The 16,068-nt window shown below is 46.2% G+C and overlaps 1 protein-coding gene across 6 annotated transcripts in view; it reads left to right on the top strand.

Moving 5' to 3' along the window:
- Positions 1-10,914, top strand: part of TNRC6B (trinucleotide repeat containing adaptor 6B) — a 67,282-nt gene extending 56,368 nt beyond the window's left edge. For all 6 annotated transcript variants that reach the window (XM_032346202.1, XM_032346201.1, XM_032346197.1 and 3 more), the window contains one exon: positions 919-10,914. In XM_032346202.1, the coding sequence (XP_032202093.1) occupies positions 919-1,306 (388 nt within the window). In that variant the 3' untranslated portion in view covers positions 1,307-10,914. The remainder of the gene's footprint in view (positions 1-918) is intronic.
- The last annotated feature ends 5,154 nt before the right edge of the window (positions 10,915-16,068 follow it).

Below are 16,068 nucleotides of genomic sequence, written 5' to 3'. Positions count from 1 at the left end.
CCCCTCGTGCCCTCACTGAGACAGACACGCATGAAGGTGCACACGTGAGTGGCCTGCCACCTGCTTGACGGGACACAGGTACACAAAAACAGCATCATGGCTTAAGCGACTGCTTGGTACTGAGGGGACTGCTTTTCTCTCCCTAAGCGCGGACTGTCCCGTGCCACTCACCAGTGTCATAGGCCACTCACCAGAATTCCAAAACTAAGGAATTTGTGAAGTCGTGAAGCAGTGAGTAAATGTTGAGTGCCGTGAAACAAAGCCAGTATTTATGAGACTGTGAGACATTGTAAGAAGCGCTGTGACTTTTCATAATAGAACCTAGCAACCTACCTTGGCTTCTTTTTTGGTGAAGGTGAAACGCGGTGGTCGGCGGGGGCGGGTAGCCGTGGTTTTGTCTAAAGTAGGTGGGACTGAATCACACCGCGCCAGCAGATGTCACGGCAGAAAGCTACCAAGCAAGCGAGCGGGCAGCAGTGAGGCTTGGGCAACGAGTGGGGCCGTGACACAGAGCAGCAGCACCTCCAGATGTCTAAAGCTGAGTCACCCCATTGCCTGTGGTGTGACCTTCCCCCTCCCCTGGGGGAAAAGAGGCGTGACGTTGTTCTCCACATACAAATTCCATATACCCAAAGGTTACTGATACATGGTGCCCTCGAGTAGTCTTTGGATGTCCTGAGATTAGTGATCCCTTACTGATTGAAAACAGTGCTTCTCGAGCACCCAGGCGGGTTAAAACGGGATCCTGGAGGCCTGGGGTGGGGCCCACAATGCGGCGTTCTGCAAAGCTTCCTGGGGATGTGGAAGCTCCTAGTCAGAGGGGTACCCAGTGACCGTCGAGGACTCAGCACCCTCAGTCCCTGTGGGTGCTTTAGGATTGCCCTCCAATCCATAGCTGTTTCCTCCCCTTTTTTCTAGGTGTGTGTTGGGAAACACTACCATCCTGGCTGAGTTTGCCACCGATGATGAAGTTAGCCGCTTTCTGGCACAAGCTCAGCCCCCTACACCTGCAGCAACCCCAAGTGCACCCGCCACAGGTTGGCAGTCGCTGGAGACCGGCCAGACCCAGTCAGATCCCGTCGGACCGGCTCTGAATCTTTTCGGTGGGTCCACAGGGCTCGGGCAGTGGAGCAGCAGTGCTGGTGGCAGCAGCGGGGCCGATCTTGCTGGCGCTTCGTTGTGGGGGCCCCCAAACTATTCTTCTAGCTTGTGGGGAGTCCCAGCTGTGGAAGATCCCCATAGGATGGGCAGCCCTGCTCCCTTACTACCTGGTGACCTTCTGGGAGGAGGGTCGGATTCAATCTGAACTTAGAACTTTCAACTCTGACCTCGTGACCTTTTTTGGAACAGCAGCAGCACTAACTTGACCTTTTCGTTTTTTTTTTCAACTTGCAATAAATACATTTTTAAAAGGAAAAAAGAAAACGGAGAGAGAAAAAAAAGGTGGGTCATTGACAGACTGTCTGAGCACATAGTTGCCTCCCTTATAACTTCAGTTTTTTCGTTTGGAATATGAATCCAAAAAGAGAACATATCACTCTTGAAATACTTGAATCATGAACGCCAACCTAGAAAGACAATGTGAAGCAAGTACACATACCATTTAAATTTAAACACACAAAAAAAATTAAAAAAATTAGTTTCTAGTTTTTCACTTTTTTCATGTTATATGGAAGTTGTTGCTAAGAAACATATATACTGAAAAAAAAATAGCTTTTTAACTTTGTTTGCACTGGGTGTGTTTCCGTCCTTAGGTCTACCACGTTTGGGAGGGAGGGGAATTCAAAAGAATTGTTGGGGTGGGGGGGGGAAGACTTGACGGAGCCTCACTTTAAAAACAAAAACACAAAAAACCTAAAAAAAAAAAAAAGGAAAAAATTTGTGATTGGCTGGTTGATAAATACCAGTGTGTTCTGGCACATGTAACTGCCCAGGCATGCTCGTTCTGGTATGTGTGTGCACGTGTGTTCATGTGCATCCGCGTGCATCCTTCTCTCTGTCTCTGTGTGTGTGTGTGTACACCCGTGTCCTCCTCCTCCTCCCCCACTCGATCTCAGAAAGCTGCGTTGCTGACAGTTTGCAGGCTGGCTGGCCGGCCATCTGCTTTTTATTTTATTTTCTTTTTTTTAAACTAAGAGAACACACAAGCGCAGGGAGCCACTGCTTACTAAAGCAACTCCGTTGGGCTGCATTAAGATGAACAGAGTGCTTTTTAATGATTTCATAAGCGGGGAGCTCCTTTCCATTTGCAAATTAGCCCGAGTGAGTTTTCTCTTGCTTTTCTTTTGACCTAGCAGTAGAGCGGAGCACTGCCAAGTCCAAAAAAGTAGGAGAGCAGGAGGCACCTGGTTGAGCAACCGTGTGTTTACTGATTTCTGGGTTTTTTTAAAGTTCATGGCCGCCGGGCACATGGAATACCCACTAAGTTTTATCCAGGCCTTTTCTTTCATCAGTCTGACTGGGAACAGGCGGTTTTTTACGTACAGCACGTCTCAAAGGCAGAAAAAGAACGCTCCCCGTCTCGTGTCATCAGGTAGGAGGAATTGAGCAGACGTGAGGTAGTGCCGAATTAAGGTTTCCATTGGTTTTCTTTTTCGTTCTGTGAAAACGGACACAAATCGGTTGCGAGCAGCCTCCTGAGAGCCCCTGCAGCTTCTCCCTCTCTCTGCTCCTCTCTCGCCGAGCGTTACCTGTGCCAGGCCGCGGCGTCTTACAGCACGAGGCCATCACTGACAGAAACGTTTACTTAACGAATGTCCTTAAACCAGTGTGGACTTCAAGCGTCTCCTTTCGTTCCTCTGTGTTGTGTGTTTCCTGTGTATGTGGTTTTCGCTTAGGCAGGTATAACTTAGCAAAGACTTTTTAAGTATTGCACCTTTTTTTGGTTTTGACCTCTATTTTTTTTTCCTTGTAATGTTGCTTTTTTTATTTCGGTATTTAAAGACTTTTTTTTTTTTTTTTTTTTTTTTTTTTTTAAGCATCAATGTAGTAGTACTCTGGGCCGACTAGGGGGCAACTTTTAATCCACAGTTACCACCAACATGTATGTACTTAGTTGGAATCAACATGTATCAGACTGCTTTTTGTGAAGAGTTCTAGCAGACCCGAAAACCCCTTTATACAAAGCGGATGGCTGGCGGGGCGGGTGGGGTGGGGGGAGGGGAACGTATGCCGGTAACGTGCTAGCACTTGGTGTGGACATCCCAGTCTGCATTATACTGTTTAACATAAAGTGCCGACATTCTGTACCAGCAAATACCTGCCCATTCCAACCCTTGGTGGGAGCAGACCTCTACTGTCCTCCGTAACTTGCTGCTAGTGAGGACAAGGGAGTTTTTCTTTCTTCAGCATCTTCAGTGAAGGATACAACAATGTCTAATGTATTTGACTTTTAGCTTGTGTCTGTGTGTAGGTGGGTGGGTGGGTGTGTATAGGAAAAGGCAAAAACGAATTATTTGCATTGAAGTGGTTTTAGGAGGCAAAGAATGGGAATTCTGTAGTCCTTTGGCTTACCCCGTTGATTGTAAACCTAGCCTCAGAAGAGATTGACATGCATAGTTCAAGTGAGTGATGGCTCAGCTAAGTCTTTATGTGCCCTTTGTGGGTAGGTGGTCAGACTTGAGTCTCCAGCCTTGGTTCGGTCCCATTGGATGCCTTGTAGAAAGCGAACCGCGCCCTCTTCTGCTCTCTGGTTGTCATCACCACCACCGTGCCCCTTCCACCCCTGCCCATGTACAAACGTCTCCTTCCGGGCCCCTCCGCCTGCTCTCTGTGTGTGAGGGAAACCCTGTGGTGTGTGGTGATGTCCAGGTGGAGAGCGGCTGTGTTCAGCCATCTACAGGAGGCGAAATCTTAGTGGCCCCGGGCCAGGAGCATGTCCTGAGGCCCCCCACCACCGTGGCAACCCTGTCCACTGCCATGGTTCCCTGCCGTGCCCCGCCCCCGCCCCCCTCCTGCCTGCTGGTTCCTAGGCCTGCACTATGGGTTAGTTGGGTTCCTTACGATACTACGGTGAAAGCCGGGTGCTAGAGCCCCTCTTGTTTACAAGACATAATGAGGGATTTGAAATATGTAAAAATAAACACGAGAAGCTCAAATGTTCTTCCATCTTAAGCTTAAAGGGAAAAAATTAAAAACTTAAAAAAAAAAAAAGACCAAAAAGTGCGTATATATATACATATAAATATATATTTTAGATGAAGACTAACTCTGGGAGCATTTAACAGTGTTTTTTGTTTTTGTTTTTAACATTTATTTTCCTGCTTTAAAATTTGCAAGCATTCTCAGGAATTCTAGGGTAGGAAGCCAGTTTTTTGAAGATGGTTTATTTAACCGTATCTTATCCTAGATAGACGGCTGTTTCTTTCCTGTTAATAAACTTTTACAAGTTCCTGAAACTTCAAAAAGTTTAAACAATTTTTACTTAAAAAAATGTAAAAAGAAAAGTCTCCAAACATTATTGTCATACTGGGGATCACACATTTTAAAACACATAGAAAGAACTATTTTTTAAAAATTATGAATTTAGCAGCAACAGGTCAATTCGTTATCTTAAAAATATGGGAGAAGGTTTAGCTTTCTAAGAGCTTTATCACGGATTTATTTGAAATTGTGTGTCATTTAGTGGGAGTGTTTGGTTTGTATAAATGGGAATGCCATCACTTTTTTCCTTTCCATTTAAGAGTGAACTGACATCTCCCCTAAAGATTGTTATTTTTTTTTTAAGGGAACCCTTCTCCCTGTCCCTCAAACCCCAGCAACAAAAGAAAGATAGAAAGAACAACTTAGAAAAACAGAAGTAAACTCTAATCTGTAAAATCTTGTACGGTTGGATTGCTGAGAATCTGTGTAAAGAGCTAGGAAATATAGGTTAATAATTTTTGGAACAAATTTTAAACATAGGCATTACTAGAGGAAACTATCTATGGACTGTTCTGTTAATGAAGAATGTCTGTCTTACCTCCCCGCTTGTTACACGGGAGGAGGAGAAAATAAGCAGAATCTAATGAGGAACAAGTGATTTTACTTTTTTAGCTCCCAGCTACTGTTGTGCTCATTGTAATTGCTGTTTTGAAGATCTGCTGCTTAATTATCCCCATCCCTCAGCTGGAGATGTGGAGTATTTCCTTTCAGTTTTTCCTGATGTTGAATTCTCCTTTTGTATTCCCTCCTGGGGCCAGGGGTCAGAATTCCCAAGCATGACCACAGCTTCTTTTAAACATCTAAGCTTCCCAGTGGGAAAGAAACTCCAGCTCGACAGGTAACGGGAATGGGTGGGGTTGCTGCCTGCAATTTCTCTAAAACCACTTTAGTGCCTTCGTACATACACCCAGACATCCTAAGCAGGGGGAGCTCGTGTGTATGTGCATGTGGTCCAGTCACTCCACAGACATTAACCTACGCTTGCCCATTAAGGAAATTGGAGTGGTTCTGGACAGGCCCCAAAGGCAGGGGGCTAAATTTAAAATAAATAAACAGAAGTCAAGGAAGTTAAATACGCTTTCATGTCTGGATAATGCGGAATGCCAAGATCCTTCCTTGCACTGACTTCTCCAGGTATGTCATTGGGACAACTGCGTACAGTGATTTTAAAGTCGGTTTGTGTTGGGCCAGTAGAAAGGGGTTCCTGGTTTTCTGCTCTTGTCCTACTTTGTCTCCTCTTTCCCCCAACCCCCCACCCCGACCCCATATCTTTTGTCAACTTGCTGGAAGCTTTGCTTTATTGGTTGGCAGTGACCTAAGAACAGGATATAGTGAGGATATAATGGAAGAGAAAAACTCTTTTCTTTCCATGGTATTCTTTGGCAAGAGGCATGTCTGCTGAGAGGTTAGGTAACTTCTATAACACTTAAAAAATTCGGTGGGAGTGGCCTCTCTCCACCACATTCTGGCATGTGTGCAGAGGTTTGCTGGTCACCTCTCCTTAATGTAGATTTATTTTATAAACACTTCGATCATGTAAATTTGAGCTTTCCAATTTTTACTAGTTTCCTTTATTTTTTTAAACACTTGGTTACTAGTGGCTGGAGGTGCCCATCTTTCAGACATCACAAACTTGGTTTCGGTCTACCACATGAGTAGCCAAAAGGAAAAAGCACTCGTGGGGAAGAGATGTCTTCCATCAGACTGGAGACCTCTACTGGCAATTGAAATCCAGTGCCATGACCTAATTTTAGGTGTTTAAAAAACAAAAACCAAAAAAAAAAAAAAAACAAAACACAAAAAACACACACAAAAAAAACAAAAACAAAAAAAAAAACAAAGTTCAGATCTCCGAGACACTGTGAAGAAATGGATGGCCCATATGGCATCTCTGATTCCTCCATACCTAGCCTTGACCTTTTCCATTCACAACATGCACAGAAGTTAACTTAGCAGTGCTACTTGTTAAGGTTCCAAACCAAATTCTTCACCAGTGTCCCCCAGTAAATCAATATTATCCACTGATTGCCATTCGATCAGTTTTACTTAGAGCAGCTTAATTTTCTAATCGAATGGCTCCTGTTGTAAGAACTTTCCCAACTCTTCTGATATGAATGTAGCATGAATTAGCAATTGGTTCTTCCAAGTTCCTGTGGGTTGAATGTGGTATCTGAGACACACACACACACACACACACAAAAGGAAAAGAAATTCCTAAGAATTTGGAAGAGCTTTTATTAATATATCTAGCAGAAACTAGCATTTCACAGGCTATTGACTTGTTGCAAATAGTCACTTGAATTTTTGCCATGGGGGCGGCAGTGTTTGTAAGATTAACAGCCAGATTCCATATCGACCTCAGATGCTGTGTACTTTTTAATTTTATTTTTTCCTATTTTGCCATCTTGACTCTTCTCTTAAACAAAATGAAGATGTCTCTGTGCTGTGCAAAACGCTTGAGCCAAGCCTGTTTTCCTCTGCAGTATAAACAAGATGTTTTCGGCAGACTTGGCTGTAATAGCCATCTCTAAGATTAGGGAACAATGGAGTCTTTATGTAAAACAGGTTCCTTCTACCCCTCCTCAGAGTTCAGATTCAGTATGTAACACGTTGTAGATTATTGCTTGGATTTGGGGTTTTTTTCTTTTGTTTTAGCTATCTATAAGATCTTTTACTAGGAGTAGAGGTACATTTTCAGCTGGTTGAAAAAAAAAATCAAACTTTTTCTTCTCCAGCGTTTTTGCCAAGTTTTGTCAGTCTTCATGCCTGTGCGTTAATTCCGCATCTTAGCGTTGCTGCAAAAAGAAATCTTATTCTTGAGTTGCTTCCCTTCCTGTGAGTGTCCAGCTTGGTCTGCATGTGATGGTGCAGGTGAAAATATTCCAGCTTCTTTGTCTGCAGTGAATTCTCAATCTGTAGACCTCAGAACCCATTCAGAAAGTGGTATGCCCTCCCCCTCTGCTGCACGCTGTACCACACCCTCTTAGCTTTCTTACCTACAAGTGCAGGGTGTCCAACACAGTCTAGAAACAGACAAGTATACATAATGTTGTCAAGAACGTCATCAATCTATTTTTTTTTTTTAAACCCACATAGAATGTTCTCTGTGTTTCCAGAGTTAGTGCGTACCCTGTAATAAGCTCTGTAGGTTTATGGCCAGTGCCAAAAGTGTGTGTAATTTCCAGAGATGGTCCCTGCTTATTAATGATAGTGTTGTTTTCTTGACCTTGAATTAGACAAAGGAGGTACTGGCATCACATTCTTTAGATTTAAAATAATTATCAACTTCAAGAACTTGTAAACATAGTAATAGCCTAATAAAAGTAAAACACTGACCCTCCCTCCCCTGCCCACAACACCTCCCTGCGCTGCCTGTGCCACCAAAGGAAAGAGGCCATGAACATTCACAGGATGGCAGAGGCAACACTGGTCAGGAAACAGAGCTACTCCCCACTGGTGGGGCATTCCTTCTGTCCTTAGGTGCGTGGTCACTAGGACTAGATCAGAAGGAATTACCAAGTATTGTAACGTGTGAGCGGTTTCTGAATGGTCAGGCTCTTGTAGTATCCTCCTGCTACCACCACTTAAAAAAAAAACAACAAACAAAAAAAACCGAAAATGACGGAAGCTGCCAGTGTTTGCCGCACAGAATTTAGATAGTTCTTGTCCGTTAGCCACACAACTTGTTTGTCATGAGAAGCTCTGCACATCAGGAAGATTGGTACCGCCCTGACCGATGGGTCTCTGCCTGTTATGGGGTCATCATTGTGACAAATGCTTGCTTTCTCCATGGGAGAGGAAAGGTCAGATGAAGGCAAGAACTCTTCTGTTTTAAAGAAAAAAGAATTCGTGTTTCCCCAAAGCACTTTGTGCCTCAGTTGAGTTTTCCCACAATCAGTCCTCACCTCCCAAGCCCCTGTCCTGTCCAGAGCCAAGGTTAACATGTTGAGACTGTCTTTACAAAAAGAGAAATTCCTCTTTACTGGGAACAGCAAAAGAAAAATTGTGAAGGTAGTTTACACTATCATTGTAGCAGAGATGTGAAACAAAGTGCTTTTGTTTCCCTTCTGCCCTGCTCTCTGGGACCTCCCAGGGAATGTGGCAGGCCTTCTCCCTGGGCTCCCGACAGGTGTGCAAGGTTCTCCGAGGGCTGGGCGGTCGGAGGTCACGGGGGTGAGCTGGAGCAGCCTTACTGCGGGACTAGCCTTACAGCAGAGCTTTATGGAATGGGAGAGAGAGAGTCTTATCCTAAATGTGTTCACCAAAAATGAACGAGAGGAGGGGGAGGGGTCTTTATACAAAACAAAGCAAAAACCTTTGGAATCCTCCCAGAAGTTACATACCTTTTAAAGGTAGTATAGTTTCTCACCAAGTGATGCATTCAGCATGACGCTTCTTGCCAGAAATTTCAGGATAAGTTGGAATAAATGTATTTAAAACACCACCCCTACCCCTCCCCTTTTAATTTTGTCCAAGGAATTAATTACTTAAGTGTAGTATTTCTGAATGTGCCTTTGTGAGTACAGAGACCGTCTGTTTTAGGAAGAAGCTGTCCATGAGGATGAAACAGAAAGGCGGTCAGCGTAGTCTTTTTAGGGAAGTCAGCGATTCTCCCGGCGGACCCCAGGGGCGGCTCTGGAGTTTCCATTAGCATCCATATTGCACAGTGTCGAGTTGTGTGGAAGAGATCCTGGGGCTCGGGAGGGAGAACGAGGGGATGGTGCACAGCGACAGAGACCCAGGGTCGTCCAAGCGTGCAGGTTGAATTTATCTGCAGAACCTAGTTTCCTTCGTGTGTATATGTGTGTGTGCAAGCGCGCGCGTGTGGCTGTGCCTATCTGAGTTTTTGTGTTTCTGTAAGCACTGGAGAAATACAGTGATGTTCGTGACCCATGCATGCATGTCCAGAAGGCGTTTTCTAGCTTCTGCCGTGTGCGGGGCAGGCAGCACCTGTTCCCCCTCTTGAGTCTGTCCTGAGGAGGCAGTACTTTCCTCACCTCCTCTGGCCGTTTATGCGAACAGGGTATTACACGCGAGGAAAAAGCTTCTGAAAGAATAAGATGGAAATGTTTGAGAAAGAAAAGAGAAAAGTCCGAAGTCCTATTTTATTTCTTCCGAACTATTATAGTTAAGCATAGAAATCTGCAGTGTCTCTTAATTTGTTTTTGTGTTTGTTTTCAACGATTGCACCTCTTCTCCCCATGCCCTCTCTTCTAAAGAAACCGCAAGTGAATGCTAAGGGCCATTTCCATAATTCCTCAGTACTCCCCAAAGAGGAAAACAATCCCTCCCGCAAGATTCCTTCAGCTTCATTCAGGAGACAAAGGGAGGAGAGATGCGGCTTTCTGTGCTTCTCTCTCATTCCTCTCTAATGGCCTTGAAATGTATTATTATGCAAATGTGAATTTTGATACTGAATTTAAGAAGAGGTTGTTGGATTTTTTTTCTTTTTTCAAAAAAAAAAAAAAAGGTCCCATATGTGGTCATCATTGCTTCTTTATTTTGTAACGTGAATTGTAACTATGCATTCTGCAAAGGGGGGGCAGAAAGGGGAAGGAAGTAGCTTTGCATCCTTGTTCTACGGTTTCTGTGTCCATGGTATCCCCACGACCTGGCGGGGAAGGGGAGTGAAGGGAGAAGCAGTGGAGTCTGTACAGTGAGGTAGAAAGAGGCCTGGAGTCCAGTCCTCCCCGCCGTCCCGGGGCGGGTGGGGGGCGGCGGGGGGCCTGGGGCCAGCAGTCCCTGCCAGCTGCTGCGGTACCAGATTCTCCGCCCCAGCCGTGCAGTGTTAGCCCAGGGCGACAGGGGGCCCCAAAGGCCCTAGTGTTCTCTGGGACAAAGTACTCCTCCTTTCCTGAATTCAGAACCCTTTCAAGCTCAGGAAACCATACCTCCCTCGTGCTGACCTTCAAGTTGATCTTTCTCTCTGATTTCCAGAACTTCTCCCCCTGCTCCTCCTCCTCCTCGCTCCTTTGAATTTTTCTTTCCTTCTTCCATCATCCTTTTCGAATGAGCTTATTTATAAGGAAACTGCCCTGCTCTGTGGGGAAGGGGGACTGTTGCTTGGCAGGCAGAAAGAATTCTCTTCCTCACCCCCTACCCCTCAGCCACATGTCCTCTCTCTGCGGCCTGGCGTTTCTTCCGCGGAGAGCTAGTGAGCGGCGAGGTGCAGGCCACAGGACCGCCCCCAGCCTCCCCTCGCCCTGACAGAATTCCTTTGTTGATTCTGGCCTGCGGTGGATCCTGGCACCCGCCTCCCTCTGGCCTAGGCCTTGTCTGCAGCCTACAGTATCGTAAGCCACAGATTGTTCTGCCCATTTTCAGTGTTTCCATGCAAGCAGTTCTTGTCGTCGACGTTCACAGTACTGTAACGAGTAACAGACTTGATCACAGTCTCCTCGTGCCCGTGCAGGGCTGTGCAGGCACGATCTTATCAGGGTTCCAATCTGTTAGATTGCCTTTAGACAAAAAAAAAAAAAAAAACAAGAAAAAAAAAATCCTGACGTTTCAACTGTCTAACACAAAACGATACCTCGAGGTACATTTCTCCTGCAGTGTAGACCCCTCACCCCGCCCCTCTCCTTTTCTGACATCAGTGGGTTATCCTTTTTGAAATATGAATGTGTAAATAGTAAGATAACTTTTACAATTTTCTTTGCTGTGAAAGTAGCCCTAAAATATGATATTCTTTCTTGTTTTTTTTTTTTTAAGCCATCTGAAGTTTCAGATCTCCTTCCATGCGTAAAAAAAGAAAGCAGAACAGGTCAGGGGGAGCAGACGTGCATTTGCGGGGTGGTGGTCTCTCCACTGCCTGCCACGTACAGTGCCAGCCGACCCGAGTCTAAACCCTGTTTGGGAGAGATGCCATCTACTCCATCTACTCCAGATCTAGTTCCAGGGTGGGTCCGTGGCTGAATTTCTCTCTTCCAGAAGATGCATCCCCTCCGGGCACTCCAGGATGTTTTTTAACCTGAGACTTTGAGCTCTCAACCTTTCTTGCTTCGCCCCGCAGGCTCACTTTTCGAGTCATGGAGTAGCATTCTGTAGTTCACAAAGGGCCTTACTCCTGGCATTTCAGTCTGGCGCTGTAGAATTCACAGACTCGTCACTTTGCAGTGCTCGAGAAATGTATTGATTTCTTACTGAGAAGGTAGTTCATCTGAGACATGCAAACCACCTTCCTGAAAGGTGTGGGCCCCCTCAGGCATTTCCGTGAATGCCTCCCTACCTGAGGCTTGAAGCTGACAGGACGGAGAAGGTTTTAACAAATGCTGCTTGTAGGATCTGTCCGCTGCCGCTCTCCAGGATTTGGCCACTCACAAGGCAGGGTCACAGGGGATCGTTTTGAACAGCTGCTTCACCAACACCTCTTTCCCTCCCCACCCCCATCTCAAAGATCAACCCTGTATCTAGAGGCCCTTTTTAGTTTGAGCCCCCGACCTTGTATAGTGACGACTTCCTCTGAAGGAAAGAAGCTTGAGAATAAATGCACATCTGCTAATTCACCGCCCACCTTCTGATTTGGGGCGCTGACCACCTTAGGACTTTATTTCTCGTTTGTTTGAAAGGTCCCTTTTCTGTCTGTCTCCTTCCTCTCGTCCCCCGTAAGTTCTTCCTGCCCTCACATCATCCACGATGCTCCCAAAGGGCTTTGCTGATCTCTGCACTTCTTTCCTGGGACCCTCCCCCACCACCCTTTGCACACACCAGTGACCAAAGTGTGTCCAGTGATCTCACAAGTCATCAAAAATGGTGCCTGCACCACGAATGTGCTCACAGAGACACGTGCACAAGATTCTGCACCCTTGGCCTTAACCTCTGTATGACTTAAGGTGCAGGAACATTTTTAACAGGTTATTTAAAAAAAAAATCCTTCTGGGAGGGAAAAGCAGACGAAACAGCTCAATTGTGCCCACTCCTAACTCTGCTATTTGCCTACAACTTCATTCTGTGCCCACCCAACCCATCCCTGTTTTGAGTAACCAAAAAGAGACAACAAAAGCAACCTGAGGAGAGGTTTCTGTACTATTTTCTCTTTCTCCATTTAGCTGGAGATATAAATGCTGCTTTGGGTTCCATAATCCTAGGGGCTATGTTTACATAGTAAAATATATCCTACCAAATCAGGAAACAAGCATGGGGATCTCTGCAGTGAGAGAGAGCTAATCAGGTCACCAATGGTGACCAAGAGAAGTGAGGGGATCCGGTGGGAGGGGGACACGGGGAGACGGAGAAGCCCTGCCCTCCTCCTCCCTCCGCCCCGCACTTCTCTCCTTGCCCCCTTTGAACAGAAGGCACAGAGAAGGGCATCAGAAAGAGGCTGGAGTTTTAAAAGGCAGCTTTCCAACTTTGCACACAAACAGGTTCACAGGAAGGTACAGCAAAAAATCTTCTCATCTGAAACACTCAGCAGAAACAAAGCCTCCCAACCCGACTCCACAGCCGCCCATAGTGACGCTCTCTGCAAGTTACCTAGAAGTGTTTGGTTTTCTTATACTTGAAATAGCTTTGACGATGTTACTTTGGCGGCTTTCTTTTCTCTCTTCTGGTGGGCGACAGAGGGAGCGGACGATGGGATTCAAGGAAGTGTGAGGGGAGAAAAGGGAGGATACGGCATTGTCTTTGTGTGTGTGTTTCCTTAAACATATAGAGGTTTAATCAAACTCCCATGTGTTGAAATTGTTCCTCATGTTACTGGTTTTACATGGACACAGAAACTAGGCACTTTAGAGGTGCACTTGCATGGCAGGCTGGGCCCCCCTTTTCTCTGTTTTATTTTACTTTTTTTAGTATAGTGGTACTTAAAATCACTGGTTCACTTAAAGAAAAAACAAACAATAAAATGTTAAACTCTACTAATGTACAAATAAGCTGAAAAGTTGCATTTTATGTGTATTTTTCGCCATAGCAGGTACTGTATTTCTCATGCTGGATTTAAAAAAAAAACAAAAAACAAAAACAAAAACAAAAACAAAAAAACAAAAAAATCTCAAAAACCAACAAAAAAAAACTAAAGGGTGGTGTTTATTGGATTGTGACAGGTTGCGTACTGAGGAACTAAGTCGCCGTCATTTCATTAAAACTGAGAGATGATGTAATGCATATGTAAGAGTTTTCTGAAGGGTTTTTTTGGGCTTTTAAACAGCTTATTTTTGTTTTGTTTAGTTTTTTATTTTATTTTATTTTGGAAAGATATGATTGTATTATGTGCAACTCAGTTGCTTACATTATAACTACAAAATATTTTTGGGTTCCTGGAAAAAAAAAAAAAAGAAAAAAGACTAATAAATGTGTTTGGCTGCTAAGCATTGATTGTGGTTTCCTGTTTTATTCCGCTGATTTAATTGGCTTGTTTGCGGAAAGTTTAGATTTTGTTTCTTCTTCTCTAGCCCTCCCTGATCCACACACAGAAGCTCCCCAAAAGTCAGCATCTGAACTGGGCCTCCGTGGTGTCTGTCCTGCCCTGTGAGGTCATGGCTATTGGGGTGGTCAGAGTGGCGGGTGCGGTGGCCCCAGCTCCCCGCTGCCCGCCCGCCCCCCCCCGCTGGGTCCACAGTCTCTAAAAGAAACTGATGTTCTCCTTCTGCCTCTTGTTGTTATCCTGTTGAATCCCTACTTGTCTTTGGAGTGAGAGCCACGAGAGCAGAGAGAAGTGCCCGGTGGAGGCCGTGGCCGAGAACCTGCCCGCTGATGCCCGGCCCTGGCAGCCTCTTACCCATGCTTAGCCGCTCAGAGACCTGGTAGACATCTGGCCGCGAAGCGCCTCTAGAATGGCAAAGGGGAGGAACGGAAGGAAACCAACATTTTCTGATTCCCAGGTACTGTTGTCTGACTTAATTCTCAGGATACTTTGCCAGACGGATGGCAGCAGACCCATTTCTTGAGGAACCCGGCTCAGAAGAACTTAAATGAGCTGCTGATAGCGCTGATGGACTGCTTACGGTAGAGCGGGCGCTGCTCAGGGAGCCCCGTAACAGACATGCACTCGCTTACCTGACCCTCGTCTCAGCCAGTGGTGAAACCATACCAGGAACCTGGACGGGATCCCAAAGTGACTGTGCCAAAACGCCCTCTGCGGGAAACCACTGGGTCTCTGAGAAAATGATCTTAAGCGAGTCTGTTGTAGGAAGCAGTAGGCCACACACTTCCAGTGCTTGTGTTGTAAAATACGTCCGCGCCGGGAAGTGGGAGAAGAGGTGAACGAGATGCCGGAGAACATCCCCAGGGCCCGCCTGTCCAAGCAAGTGCTGTCATCCGCGGACTAGATCTCCACAGGAGCTCCGAAGACCTGTATCGCCAAGGACTTTATTTTAAATCTGGGGTATTTTAGGAACGCATCGATGGCGAAGGGTGGGGATGGGGTTGTAGAAGGAAAGGTAGTGGTTAAGACTCAACGTCTGACTCCGCCTTCCTCTTCCCTGTAAGGCCTGCCATCACTTTAGGCGACTCCAGGTGTCCACATGGAGAATCGCCCTAACAGCCCAGGCTGCTACGTTCCTTCCTCCAGGCCAACCCAGCCACACACTCCCATAGTCATGCCACATCGCTCCCCTCCACGATCACAAATTTCAGCATCCTTGACTTTGCCCTCGTGTCCTTCCAACTGGTTCTCTCTCCTCTCTGTTTTAAAACTCATCGGCCACTCCAGGACATGACGTTATTTACTTTCTCCAACCCATCAGCCCTCTCCTTCCTCTTCCCTAAGCAGGTGAGGTTTTATAGCCCATCATTTCAATAACATGGTCGCAGAGTCCCTTAAATTCTGTTGTCGCTCCTGTGCTGACACCCACGTGAGAAAATCCCCGTTTTGGAAACCCAACTCTCTTTATTTTCTGCCAGTACCCAAGAGCAGCGTTGCTCAAAAAAAAAAAAAAAGAAGTCACCGTGAGGCAAATAAGGACTCCTGTCAGTCTGGAACCAACCAGCAGTGAGACCCTGACGCCACGCAACGTGCACCCTGATGCACGGAGAAAGAAAATGAGAGGTGTCGGAAAACCCCCTAAATTCCTGATTCCAAAGTATAATCAGAGAGAAGTGCTTCCTCTGGTGTGTGGGACCCTTTCCCTTCCGGCCCCCTAGGTGCGTTTGCCTCTCCATCATCCATTCTGTCTTCACGTGTTTGGCTGGGAGCCCTGGCCAGTCGGCCTGCTCAGGGAAGTCCGTGCCATTGTAGACCCCCTCCTGTGGGCCCCCGTTCCGGCCCCTGCCCCCCACCCCCGGCTGCTGTCCCATGTTCCTTCTGGAGAAACTTTCTCGTCTCCTCCTCCTGGGTCTCTGCCTCTGTCGTTCCCCTAAGGTCACTAACAGCCTCCCTAGTCCAGTGGACACGGCCATTTACCTCTTGAGACCGCAGCCCCTGGATTTCCTTCTATGCTCTAACGTGTTCCTCTACCCCCTCCATCTCTCCCAGCCTCTGCTGCCTTGGCCAAGAAATGTTGGATTTCATCAGTGCTCAACCCCAGTGTTCTTTGTGCCCAAATCCCAGGTGGTGTCCTCCTGATGGGCCGCCTTTCTTAGTCCCCCTTTTCCTCTGACAGCTCTAAATTTTCAATTTTGGAGTGCCCCGGGCTCAGGCCCAGTCCTGAATTTTGCTCTCTAGTCCCGTTGCTCCTCCTAGATGAGATCAGCCAGCCCAGTGTTTTAAAA

The sequence above is a fragment of the Mustela erminea genome, chromosome 6 (assembly GCF_009829155.1).
Source record: "Mustela erminea isolate mMusErm1 chromosome 6, mMusErm1.Pri, whole genome shotgun sequence".
Classification (NCBI taxonomy): Eukaryota; Metazoa; Chordata; class Mammalia; order Carnivora; family Mustelidae; genus Mustela; species Mustela erminea.
Note: the sequence above shows the minus strand (reverse complement) of the source record. Positions and strands in the feature narration are given on the sequence as shown.